This window comes from Mesocricetus auratus, unplaced genomic scaffold (genome assembly GCF_017639785.1).
Source record: "Mesocricetus auratus isolate SY011 unplaced genomic scaffold, BCM_Maur_2.0 Super-Scaffold_6730, whole genome shotgun sequence".
NCBI lineage: Eukaryota > Metazoa > Chordata > Mammalia > Rodentia > Cricetidae > Mesocricetus > Mesocricetus auratus.
The window spans coordinates 54,008,514-54,022,971 of NW_024429184.1; the positions used below are offsets into that span (position 1 = coordinate 54,008,514).

Genomic DNA, 14,458 nt, shown 5'->3' on the forward strand with positions numbered 1-14,458 from the left:
TCTTTATACTGTGAAAATGTGTTGCTCTCATTGTTAATAAAAAGCTGTTTGGCTGATGGCTAGGCAGGATTTTCAGGGCAGAGAGAATGCTGGGAAGAAAGGCTGATTCTTGGGAGTCCACAAAGAGAAGCAAGATGAAAAAGGAGTGTTGAAAGAAGATATGGACATGTGGCAAAGGGTAGACAAGAAATATGGGTTAACTTATAATGTAAGAGTTAGCTAGTAACCAGCTTGAGCTAGCAGCTGAGCATTTATAACTAGGAATAAGTCTCAGTGTCGTCATTTGGGAAGTAGCTGGCAAAACAGTGCTGATTGAGGTCCTGACAAAAAAACTCTACCTACACAAGCCTGAGCTCTATGACATCCTGTCTAAAACCAAAAACAAACCGGAGGTTAGAGAGATGCCAATTGGGTGAATTCATGCTGCGCAAACACAAGGACCTGATTCGAATCCCCACATAAAAAGCTAGGCATTAGGCTTTGTACATGAACCCTCACACTGTTAGGGAGAGGGAGAGGGAGAGGGAGAGGGAGAGGGAGAGGGAGAGGGAGAGGGAGAGGGAGAGGGAGAGGGAGAGGGAGGGAGAGGGAGAGAGAGAGAGAGAGAGAGAGAGAGAGAGAGAGAGAGAGAGAGAGAGAGAGAGAGAGAGAGAGAGAGAGCAGGACACAGATGCTACATGCAGCAGGCACTTACAGGCATACTGTCAGGCACATGTCACACCGCCCCCAACACACACAGTATAAAAATAGCAAGAGAAACATGATTAGAAATGGCATGAGACCCAGGCATGCATGGTGACTTTTAATACCTGTGTACTTGGAAGGCAGAGGCAGGCAGATCTTTGTGAGTTTGAGGCCAGCTTAGTTGACATAGTGAGTTCCAGGGATAGTTACATAGAGACAACCTGTCTTGAAAAGAAGAGAAGAGAAAAGAGAGGGAGGGAGGGAGGGAGGGAGGGAGGGAGGGAGGGAGGGAGGGAGGGAAGAGAAAAGGCTTGAGACTTTGAGATTCGGTTTCAAAGAATTTAATGAGAAAAATGAAAATATTTCTCATTTCTTTTAGAATATGATCTTAAATTCAATTAAAGGAAAAACCGTCTCATTTGTAATATATATTCTAGAAAGGATTTAATAATCAAATTTGTATTAGAATTACACTACATTAAACCATTTATTAAATTATTAAGGCACATATACATTCTGATTTCAAGGTACATGTTTAACACGAAACTAAGCTTGCTTTTTACAAATGCTAACCTAGTACAGCAAACTAAAATGCTGTTTTATGTGAGATCATTCTAGATGTTTTTCTGTAAACTTTCTTGAGCGTATTAGTTTTGTTTTTCTTCTTCTTCCTCCTCCTCCTCCTCCTTCCCTTCCTCCCTCTCTAACATGGTTTCTCTGTGTAGTCCTGGAACTCACTCAGTAGACCAGGCTGTTCCCGAACTCATAAAGATCCGCCTGCTTCTGCCTCCTGAGTGCTGGGATTAAAGGCGAGCGCCACCATCCAGTCTAGTTTTTCAAATTAACTATTCAATTCTCAGGCTCAAAGTGAAGCCTGGACAAGGACAGACAAGCATGGGTTTCCTACACAGAGCAGGATCGTTTCCCAGGTGCTATGAACTAAGGCCCCCAGCATGCCTCAAATTGTACCTTCTTCCTCCTTTCTGATCCTCTTACACACGTGACAACCTGCTTCTGGAAAGGGAGGAAGGGATACTGTGTGGGTTCTAAGAAGGCAGATATCTGCTTGACTGGGTTTGAGGAAGAATTACTGAAGACTTCAGCTAAAATGACGATGCATGAGGCAGTCATGGAGAGGCAAGCACTTGAGTTTCAGCAGAGGCTGGCTACTGGTTTACAGGAGCTGTCCAGTGTCTTCTCCATGATAGCTACAGAGACACATGTGATGAATTCAGCTAGGCACATCAGAGTAGCTTTGAATCTGCTGCACTGCCCCTTGGATGTTATGGCCTCCTGCTTCCAGTTTTAATGCTGGGATTACATCTATGCACAGCCACGCCTGGCTTTACATGGTGTTAGAAATCAAACCCAGAGCTGGGCAGTGGTGGGGCACGCCCTTAATCCCAGCACTCGGGAGGCAGAGGCAGGCGGATCTCTGTGAGTTCGAGGCTGGGCTGGACTGACAGCCCCCAAAACAATACAGAGAAACCCTGTGTTGTAAAAACGAAAACAAAACCAAAAAAAGCAGAAAGAACTGACTCCACTAAGTTGTCTCTAACTTTCATATGAACCACAGGGATTGTGCCCACACATCCAATTAGAAACAACACTGGAGTAGACAGGGATACTAAGATGCACCTTAACTTACACACATGGTCGTTCATATGACAAAATATGAATGACAAGATCCAATATTCCTCTTTACAATAGATAACACTAGCAACTAGAGTACTGTGGCTAACCATTTTAAATGCTCTAAATGTAGAAGATAGTGTATCACGAAGGTTAGGCTTGCCCTTTTCATCTTGAAGTATGGTCACCCACAACCTATACTTGTTAGGAAAAGGCTCAAGTGGTCACCATATTTCACAACTGGCAACACATCCAAATGGAACAAGTTTGACACAAATACTGAAGAAATGAGGTTTTAGGAGTCATGGGCCCTAAACGCTCTTTGGTACCTTTCTATTCAATCTTCCCATGGTTTTGAAACTTTCATATTGTTCTCTCAGTAATCTGCTGCTGTGATGTGTGCCAAGACAGTCTCCTGTCCCTCACTGAGACTTAACAAATACCTAATTATATTTGAAAGGTTAGGCATTTTATTGCCACAGTTAAGACTGACCAGACTGTGAAGAAACTGAACTATATCTGGTTGATAGGAAAAATGTATACAATAAGGAAGACACCATGCTGTTAGGAGGCAGTGCTACAGAGACAGGTTTTGCCATGTAGTCTAACATGTCTCCTCTGAGTGCTAGGGTTAGAGTTGTGTTCTACCACATCCACCTTGGAGTTGATTTTTTGTTTTGCTTTAGATGTCTTCCAGTTCATTTTAGCACCTCTACAATTTACTAACTTTAGAACGATAATTATGTCAAAAACCAAACTCTAAAACTAGAGACTTTTGTTTTTTTGAGACAGGGTCTCTGTCTTGGGTGTCCTGAAACCTGGTATTTAGATCAGGCTGGCTTCAACCACAGAGATCTTCCTGTTTCTACCTCCAGGGACACTGGAATTAAAGTTGTGAACCACCAAGCTAGGCTCAGTTCTAAAATCAACTAGTCATAAATTCTGTAACTTTCTTTGCCAGCTCTCAAACCCTGGCCCATCACAACAATTTATAGTGAAAAGCTTGACACAGCATTTTCATAAGGCTAAATGGGACTCCCAAATTGTTAGTGTCAAAACAAGCTTCTTTAAATATTTGCACACAAATAACACAATTTTTTAAATCAATTTTACTTCATGTACTAGGCAAGGAGATAAATTGTTGGCAACTATGATGGTCCCAACTCTGTAAAAAGTAATAAGACTCACTGTGAAACAAAAATGTTTGGTTAATAGTGCTTTAGCCAAGATGACTGTTAACTCATCTTTTATACATCTAGAACATGTACAACCCCAAGCAGCCTCATTTCATCTTTGGAAAATTCAAAACTGCTCTTTAATCTTGAGTAAAGTGTTTGTAATCATTCCCTCTTGGAACCACATAGGACATATTTTAATTCTGTATCTGAAAGTTCACTGTGACATGTTACACGCCTCCCCACTTCCCTTGCCCATCACCAACCCCAAAAAGTCATTTCTCTAGTAAACAGGAAGTATTGGCTATTGTGAGTTCCTGTGTTCTACTACGGACTCAGAAGTTGGGTGTAGTGGACAACAGCAGTAATACTGGCTGGCATTCAGAGGCTGGGGCACAAGGACCTTGAGAGTTTGTTAGCCTACTCTACAGTGAGGTCCACCAAGTGAGGGAAGGAAGCAACTTAAACTGCTGTATGCATTCTCTATATAAAGTTCAAAGACTTGAAACTTGTAATCTTATATATTTACCTGTAATCAACTTATCTAATATACAGTATATATGGGATAGTGTTTCACCTTTGATTTTCAACCCATTTCCAAGAGAATACACAAATGTGAATCACAGGGAACTTTTACATGTTTTTTGAATCCTACAAAAATTCTAAAAGGTTAAGTATAACAAATACAAATCATTCTATTAATGAAAGAAACCTTGCAAGAGGATTGGAGTAGTCTTATTTATGCACTTCCATACTAAAAAAGACAAACAGAAAGACTTCATCAGATTCCACATTTCAAACTTGTAAAGTCCAAGTATGAAGGTATTTGAATGTACCAAGTTTACAAAGGTGTTCCCATTGCCCAATGAGTATAAACTAGTACACCTGCAAATAAATAAGAATTAAATATTAATAAAATTCACAAAGCCAGAAGTAGTTTAGTGCTCACAAGTTTATATTTTAAGTTTGATAAAGATTCTTGTGTATTTTCTAAATACACAGACAAACAGGTTTTGGAGGTTTACATACATGTCTCAGGACACTTATATTAGGTAGGTAAATTACATTTAAAAAAAATTGGTCTTTGTAAAAGATCTTCCCAGAGAGCTTTTACAAACAGCAGGCAGAAGAAAGTATTCTGTTTACAGTGTTTAAGATGCTGATTCTCCCACATCATAATGGCCTCAATCATCCCTTTCCTAAACCCCAATTTTCCAAACCCCAAATTTTGTTAATAGCTTGTGTATTCCAAATTTAGTACCCAAATATCCTAAAATTTAGGGCTAGAAAACATCTTTGAAAGTGTGCTTATCCCTAACATGTTTTAAACTACCTTGTTCAACTTCACTTGAAGGCTGGGATACAGCAGGAAGGAACAAAATAAATAACCCTATTTTAAATCCTAAATTGACCAAGAAAACATCTGTTAGTTCTAACTGTGGAGATTAGGTACCATAGTTAAGCTTAAGGATCCGGGTGACTGAACGGCACAAAAACTGAGGCTTACACTAGTTCTTCAGATTAAAAAAAAACCATACTTTTAAAAAGTGAAAATGTCACAACCCACTATTAACATCGCCTACAATGAGGTGTGTTTTAAGTCAGTGACAAAAAAACAAGTCTATCAGAAAAAAGTGTGGTAAGGATGCTTACTGGGTGCAGAAAGAATACAAAATTCCTAATGTAGCCATTTTACAGGGAAAATATAAATTTACAAAAAAAAGTTGTTTTACGAGGCACCAATAGAGCCTCCTAAAAGAACCGGGCTTCAGAATGAGACCTGGTCACACCCAGATCTGGTAAGCTGTGGTAGTTAGGCAAGTGCCTGAATTTCTCTGAGCCTCATCTGTAAAATAGAATAGCACCTAGAGACTAGAAAAAATAAGGCAGACAACACAAAGGTGTAGGCATACCAAGAAAGTGTGGGAGCTTGAGTCATGAATCAGGGGAATGACTCTAAACCTCATATGTTCAGAGAATGCTCAAACTACACACAAACTGTTATGTTCTCAGAGCCTGTCGTTACTTTCCCACATTATATATATATATAACTTAGTCATCGCCTTTTCAAGTCCTAGTCCTTTAACTCCCTTCCTACTAGCTTTTACTTTTTCCTCTTGGCTCATATCTACTATTTATTAAACTACTAGTATGTACTGTATATTTGGTGTGATCGAAGATTTGTTGAACTGCAATGAATTAACTCACTCTTCATTAGGATGGTTCAACTTAAGCCAGGTAGTTTTTTTGTCCCCAAATTCAAAACTACTGGTCACTGTCCAGTTTCCTGCACACCTCCAATCTCCTGATCACTAGGGTGCTAAAATTTAGCAACTTGTCTAGTAAATAAGAAAAAAATGAGAGTTAAGAACCATGACAAATGAGGGACCATATGGAAGTATGTCTGGGAGAAATAACGTGTGATCTGAATTTATGACATGGTATTATCACTGTGGAATATGAAAGTGTATGTTCTTCCCCTTCATTAAAATTAAAAACTCTAAAAATATTTTATTTAAAATATAAATTACAAGAAAAACTTCACCAAATGTACAACATAACTCTGCCAGACTCCAGACAAAATTATGAGTATCCAATCCATTACCTTTCTGAGACCAATCAAAAGTTCTTAAGCAATTTATCAACTTCCTGAAGTTGTATTGTCAGAAAACGAATATACTTAAAAAAATAGAAACGTCCAGTAGTATACCTTAGTACTAAAACTATTTTTAAAAAAGATCTAGAAGGGAAAAAGGCAATCCCTTCAAGACCATGAAACAAAATAACTTAGGCAGTCAGCAAGTAGAAAAATCTGTCAATTCTGTTTCTGGTAAAGTGTTTACTTCAAAGAGACTTTTATATAGGCTGAGGCAAATATATATTCAAGAGTATAAACATTTTTTCCTTTGGATTACCTAAAAACAAACTTTTAAAGTATATTTCAGACGACTAAAAATATAGCCAAATCTGTCACAACACGACATAAAAGGCAACGGACAATTATAGAATATTTTAAATTAACAGTAATAAGTCATCTACATCAAACCTATTTCCAACTAAAACCAAAACAAAAGCACAACAATCCCGTAGTGTACCAAATGTGTATTTCAATTTACTGTATGCAATCTAACAAAAATTTGGTCATAATTTACCAGATATACATAAATGATTTAAGTCATAAAAGAAATTCTGTTTCAAGATAAGGTCATTTCTCGAGTAAAATAAAGTACATTAAGAATGTAAAGCCAAGTCCAGTTTCTATGCAATAAGTGAACTACTGTCTAATAAAGCAGATTTAGGTGATTTTTAAATATATATATATTTGCTCTTTAATATATATTTATATATAGACAGATCTACCCATTGTAAACTATGTTTATTTTAAAGGAAGGGGATAAATGGGATGAAAGAAATCTTTATACTATACTTACATATTCACAAAGCAGAACATTTACCTTTAAAATACTTTTTCATTCATAATATTTCTGCCCAACTATGTCTACTTTGGACTTTACTAGAGTTACATTTTACTCATTTGTTTCAAACACTGAGAATAAGGTGTACTCTTCAATTCAAACAAAAATCAAACTCCAACTACTCTTCTGCCAGGCTCCCAGGTATGCAGAGACTGCCATACAGCTTAGAGGGCAATGGGTGTATCTCACAACGAAACACTAACATTTCCTCTCTGATCTATCCACAAAGAAAGTCACTGTCCAATATCAAACCATTATTCTACTGAAATCAGAGGCAATGATCAGGTTTGTCTCTTTAAAAAGAAAATCAACTTCTCAACTTTGACCAGATGGAGCACCAAAAAGATTGTATCTGTCAAAGCAGCTCTGTGGTTTCTCCCACACAACTGGTGTAATTTAGTTACCTGATATAAAATAGGAAAATATACTCAATTTGTATTTAAAAGAAAGTTGAAAATATGCTGTCTCTCAATATTATATAATATACAATATGCTCCTGATACATGTCGTGTTAGCAGGTAAAAAAAAGCTGCTCAGAGTTCCACTATCAGCTAATTCACCTGTCACCAGGCAAAATAAATCTAACAATTTCAACTGAATGAATCACTCTTTGACTCCTGAAGAATTTAGATAATGGAAGAATAAAGGCTCTGAACACTTTATTTGTAATATTCTTGCAGATTGTTGAATCACGGTGACTATAAAGATCTCATCAAGATGTGGTGACTTTAAGGAATGGAAAAATAAATTATCAGTCACAATTTAAAAACACCCAATATCCCGGTAAGTATGAAACAAAAGAGAATGCACATTTTGTGTTAATTTTAATGATAAAAAAGGGCACAGGAGAAAAACCTGATATTTCACTTATATTGCATAACAAGCTAACCAAACTGGACATGGAGGATAAATTATAAAACAAATCACTTTACGTATTTTCTATGACTTTTCTTCAATTAGACTTCTGTATTTCATAAGGCTGAGGTATAGTACACTGGCAAAAATAAAAGGCAAACAATAGTGCCAAAGTAACAGATACCCAAAACCAAAAACCATGTCAGAAAACATCATATAGTAACCATTTATCAGATTAGAGCAGCAGGAGAAAGTCACTTCTAAGTCATAATCATTTTAGTGGTATATGTCAGCTTCACCATGGCAACTTCTCAACATCATTCTTCATTTGTGAAGTAGTAAAATTCATGTCAAAAAAGGAAGGGAGGACAGGGGAGTCACTTAGTTCATTCCAATAAATTACCTCTCCAGTTCTTATAAACACGCCTATCAGCACAAATTAAGAATAATATCTAAGACAGAAGACACTTGGTTTAAGTTATGAAGCAAATAAAATGAAAAAAAAAATAGAACCAATGGGGTTGAAAAAGCCCCTCACTGAAAATCTGTATTAAAAAAAATAAAATTAATAAAATAAAAATAGAAACAAAACTCTACTAGTACAAACTAGCCTGAGTGGTTTGATTGACAGAGTGATTGGGTCAACTGTCACTGTACTTCCATGAATGGATTTCATTCATGTTAAAGTAGCACATGAATGTAGGCTCTATAAAGGACAAGTACTATATTTTATAGAACCCAAATAGTTAACTGTATATCCTATAAATAAAAATATTTTACTTTGATAACTGAATATGCGGGGACTCCATGTATCCAACCACATGGCTGTTTGCTGTACAGTCCTGTGCAAATATAAAAATTTTTGCTATAAGGCTTTAACCCTACAGTTTTCACAGCAACAAAACTACCATCCAGCATGTACCATATTTTGCAAGCCTTCAAGTTCAACAATCCAAATTGTCGATTCATAGTATGTCCAAATGCAGCATTCTTGAGGAATATAGTAGGTCAGTTAATCATCCAGAGACATACAAACATCTCCTGATTCATCCCATCGAGACGGCTCATTCTGATCTTCTCCATTCTCAGCCAGCTCATCCTCAGGCTCTCCTCCTTCATTCTCCTCATATTCTTCATCCCGAGGGAACTCTGCATCCTGTCCCTGATCTACACCTTCTTGCCCTGCTGGCTGTGATTTATCTGCACAGTCCATACACACGCCGTAGCGTCGAGATCCATGTCTTATTCCAACACTGGCTGCTAACATGAAGATCTTCTTACACACCATGCATTTGTATTTTTTATCCTTTTTATGCACCTAATTGAAAGGTGAAGAATAGCACAGATAAACAACACATTTGAGCCATTCAAATTAAGTCATACATTTACTAATGTATGGATAGTTAATTAATATTTTCTGGATGAAGTAAAGTATCAGCTCAAAAATAATCCCGTTAAAAGCAACTTAAACCATCCTTCTTTAAATTTGCAAACAAATGAAACGTCACCGGCATAACAACACTCATCTCTATGAGGGTTTAAGGCAGGTCACTTACCAGGGAATGTCTTTTTACATGTTCTCTTCTAGTAAACAGCTTTCCACAAATGTCACAGCTAAACGATCTTACTCCAGTATGAATAAGCAAGTGCCTTTTTAGTGTTCGTCTGTATTTGGCTACATAGCTACAATGAGGGCATTTTAACTTGTTCATGATTAGAGATGAGTCACCTAAAAGTGAAAAAAGTACTGTTTAGTATAAATATATTATTATGTAGAAACATTCTATCAATACTTCTATGTCAATTGTTAACACATCTACTACTTATTTTTTTAAACTCAGAATATGGAAGCTTTTAATTATTAACATTTTAGAATTTTATATTTATATTTATAGATAATACTTGCCATTTTCCCATGTTTCTTGTTTGGGCCAAGATTCTGGCAATAATCCGAACTTGAAATCATTTGAAGCGCCTGGTAGCAATCCATATTTGAAGTCATTTGAAGTACTTGGTAGTAACCCAAACTTGAAATCACTTGAAGTGCCAGACATCAACCCAAACTTGAAATCATGTGATGATCCTAGTACAATGAAAATTGATGTTAGGGGAAAAGTTTGTTATCTCTTAATTACAGCCTGGGAAAATAAAATACTTATCAGAACAATGATAAACTACTTAACATCTAAATAAAGTTCCATGTATTTGCTCATGCCGGTGCTCCTAGCACTTGAGAGGTTCAGACAGGGCAGAGGTGGTCAGGGCCAACCTTGGATACATACACTATGAATCTGGAGTCAGATGTGGCTACATAGAAGATCCTGTCTCAAAAAAGTACCCTGTTCCCTCCCCACTTGTCTTCACTCCAAAACCTAAATAAAAACACCAGGTCTTGTATTCAATTCCCACACTGCAACAATATAAATAAAATTCTTGAACCTCCAAAAGTGTGAGCTTAACAACAAAAGCCTAGTCTATAGTTAAAAAATAAATAAACAGGCAAATACATAGCCAGGAATTTCCTCTTTCTGCACACACACACACACACACACATTGGTTTAGAGAATTTTCTACATGTAAGTATATAGGATCATCTGTTTTTGCCATTCTGTCCAAGCAACACCCAATTCTGACATGGGTTCTTTTTCAGTGGCTGCCAACTTGCTAAACTTGCTACCCAGTTCTCACTCGGTCACAGCAATTCCATTTTCCCCAGTTTGAGACACGGTTTTATGCAATTCAGGCTGGCCTTGAACTTGCTTTGTAGTTTAGAATGACCTTCAACTAACTCAGTACCCTCATGCTGCTTCTCAAAGGCAGCACCATAGCTGCTACAGTTTCTTTTTCAAGACTGGGAACTGATGATATAAAGTCAGACTAGGACAACCCCCAAATTCATTCAGAGCTGGTCAGGCTGCAAGAATCAAGGGCTACCCACCTAACTCAGAGTGGAAATCTACCCTTTGAATAACAGATCAGACTAAACTGATGTAGTCCTTCCTTCCACTGTCCCTTTAGACTGCTCAGTCCAACATAAGCCCTCTGGGAGGTTTCTCCATGTATGGTAAATAGGCTCCCTCCAAAGCACTTGTAACTGACTTCTTTGAAACATCCCTTTTCAATATAGACACGTGCAGCACTCACTCATGTAGTAACACAGGCAGAAATCTCTACTCTAGCCGGGCAATGATTGTACAGTAGCCTTTAATCCCCCTACACAAAAAAAAATCTCCCATCTAAAACCCCACAACCTCCAATGCTCACAAATCTAGAATATTTTTAGAATATCATGTTGTGTTCAAAAACCTTACAGATTTTACAGCATTTTCAAGTTTTTAGATTAGAGATGTCAACTTCTAATACTGCTTCTATCAATAAATATTTCAAATTCTGAAAGACTCCAACTTTGATGGGGCTTCTTTGTGTGGCTTTGGAGTCTGTCCTGGCACTCGTTCTATAGACTAGGCTGGCTTTGAACTCATATAGATCCACCTGCCTCTGCCTCCCAAGAGCTGTGATTAAAGGCATGTATCACCACAGCCCAGCAACACTCCAACATTTTAAACACATCTGGTCCCAAGCACTTCTGATAATCTAAATTTCCATTTACCACAAAAATTGTCCCCTTAAAAGATTAAGAGTGAATTTATTTTCTTTGGTAAAAGAATATACAAAGTTAAAAAAAAGATCTCTGTGGGATTTTTTTTAAATGTACTGCATTGCCATTATATGGAGTGTCTTGAATTTGGAATTTATTGATTGATTGACTATTGGTTTACTTACTTATTTTCTGGTTTTTTTGAAGCAGGGTTTTTAGACAAGAGTGGCCTCAAACTCAGAGATCCACCTGTCTCTGCCTCCCAAGTGCTGGGATTAAAGGCTTGTGCCACCACTGCCAGCTTCAGTCTTTTTTTTTTTTTAATTCAAGAAAGTGCTTGGAGCTACAATTGATAAAAAAGTTTGCAAACCGTGAAGTGAGAGCATTTCCAAACATGTAGGACATAGAGGGGAGCCAGGGTGGCAGCTTGGGGCAGTCTACCTTTCAGTTTCTCCTTTTGCATTTCTAAATTGAGTTGGGGCTTTATTATTCCTATTTCTTTCTTTTTAAAAGATTTGTTTGTTTATTTATTTGTTTGTTTATTATGTGTGCGGTATTTTGTCTGCCCACAGGCCAGGAGAGGGCACCAAATCCCATTAAGGATGGTTGTGAGCCACACTATGTGGTTGCTAGGAATTGAACTCAGGACCTCTGGAAGAGCAAAGTTAATGGTTGAGCCATCTCTCCCAGCCCATTCCTATTTCTTAAGTAACTATGCACAAAACAAATATAAGTTACTCTCTAGGACAGCAAAACCTGTCTTACCTTTGTGCTTTTAATGTCCAAAACATATATGACCTTTACTTACTTGCTGAATAAATGTATTGAGGAAAGCTAACATGTTCCTGATATTTTGACTTTTCAAAATACTTAAACTGACATCACAAATCACTAGATCTGCTAATATATTTAAATAAATAGTACTACATATAGACAGAAAATATTTAGAATAAACCAACAATGCAAGTTTTAGATTTAGATTAAAAAGAAGAAAAACAAAACAAAACAACAAATCCCTTGCTTTTGTATATACCCGATTCACAATATAACAGGTAGGAAATACACCATTAGCCAGTTTGATGGCTCAGTGTATCAAAGCACTTGCTGCCAAGCCTCCTCTGACTGATTCCCTGAGACCCACATGGTAGAAGAGAAGTACAACTCCAGCTCTCTTCTGATCTCAGTGCCACATGTACAAACAAATAAATCAAAGTGTGTTTTAAAACTTTAAAAATCATTCTCATTCATATTAAGAAACCCTCACCAACTTTCATAGGAGTCTTCCAATTCTTAGTATTAGCAAAAATTACTTGTAAAAATTATGAGCTGAGTAAAAGTAATTCAACATACCTAAGAGGCATTAGGTTCTATTTCAAAAGTGTACTTAATGTTCAGTATCTTTGCTATACCATTCCATAGATTAAAGAGAAAGCAGTTTTGAGATCAAACTCATAAAACAAGGGCTGATCTACAGTATGAAACAACTAATGGATCAGTATAAGAGCCAGCACTTGATTAGCATGCGCCAAATCTTGAGGGGTGGAAGGGAAACTAAGAATCAAACTGTCCCTTTAAGGGAAAAGACTAAATCAAAGACACTCTTGAAAATTAAACAAATCAAATGGCTCGTTTTCCACAGAAAGCTGTCTGTGTATATTGTTCTACTGCTTTACATTCTTGAACTCAATTTCTAAACCAAACAATTTGGTTCTATTAAATACTCTTAAGACAGTAGTAATTCTCTCTGTACAAGCAATAAATAATTTATAAAATCTCCCAAAATTCTACCTTGCTCAAAAAAACCCAAAGGCATTCTGGGCATGGTAGTATGCACCTTTAATTTATGAGACAGGGACAGGAGATCTCCAAGTTCTAGGTCAGCCAGGGCTACAAAGCATGGCCCTGTCTTGAAGCAAAACACAACTAAAAGGTGTATCTTAGAAGTGCAGGCGTGGCTGGTACATTCAAGGTCCTATGTCTGATTTCCAGCACCTAAAAGGGAGTGGAAGGAGCCAGTAACAACTTTTTACAAGCAGTGCCACCTGCTCTCCCACCAGTAACTCTACAAAAGTTCAAATATTAAGTTGAATTTACAGCTACACTTTACCTTTAAATGCTAATTGCCTCATTTTTCCTTTGTGTATAACATTTTATGTACTACTGTAACATATATTTTTTGCTTTATGCTTAAATTAACATTCTCCTACAAAACCATTATGCAGACAAGTTTAAGACTGGATATTGTTAACAAACAATACATATCCATATTTCTAACTGTTCCCAAAATGCTCCTACCCTTGATTCAAGATCCATAGTACCTTGAATTTAGTCTCCTTTTGCCTAGTGGTACCTCTGTATGTCTTTGTCTTTCCAGTCATTAGGGCTTGGACTGCCTGCTGTGTTTTAAAATTTTTTCCTCACAGATAAGATTTAGGCTAAATATTGCTTAAAATACTACCTAGATAATGAATGTCCTTTGTTAAAAAATGTATCATATCAACTGGCTCATGTCATTTCATTAAGTTGTTTTTAATAACAGTAATTCTAAACGGTTATAATTAATGCTCCTCAGATGATCTCTTTAGTGTATACATACCTCTTCCTTATTGGTAAGGCAGGCATGAACACACAAAAATAAAATACAGTAATTAAAAAAAAACTTTACAGAGAAATTATTTTATGAGGATCACAAAACAGATTTCTGTTCAATTCTATTAACCTATTTTTTGACACTTTAGTAGATGAATCCTTTTCTCTTTTTAATTCCATTTTATTTATAATAAATTCATATAATTTTTGCCTTTATATACATCAATTCCCCAAAGTATAACTGATTTAAATATTACTATTTAAAATTAATCATTTCACTTAAATCTGTGATTTTTTATTGGGTCTGTCTGCATGTATATGTGACATGAATACTGGTGCTTCTAAAGCCAAGTGTCAGATCTCCAAATGAATTACAGATGTTGGTGAGCCACAGGATGTGGGTGCTGGGAATCACAGTGCTCCTGACTACTGAGCTATCTCTACAGTGC

The 14,458-nt window shown here is 36.9% G+C and overlaps 1 protein-coding gene across 1 annotated transcript in view; it reads right to left on the reverse strand.

The window, feature by feature from the left end:
- Positions 1–4,425: 4,425 nt before the first annotated feature.
- Positions 4,426–14,458, reverse strand: part of Zbtb10 (zinc finger and BTB domain containing 10) — a 37,086-nt gene continuing 27,053 nt past the window's right edge. Inside the window, exons 4-6 of the mRNA XM_005066785.4 lie at positions 9,729–9,905; positions 9,379–9,551; positions 4,426–9,140 (exon numbers count right to left, since the gene is read on the reverse strand). Coding sequence (XP_005066842.1) covers positions 8,835–9,140; positions 9,379–9,551; positions 9,729–9,905 — 656 coding nt within the window. The 3' untranslated portion in view covers positions 4,426–8,834. The remainder of the gene's footprint in view (positions 9,141–9,378; positions 9,552–9,728; positions 9,906–14,458) is intronic.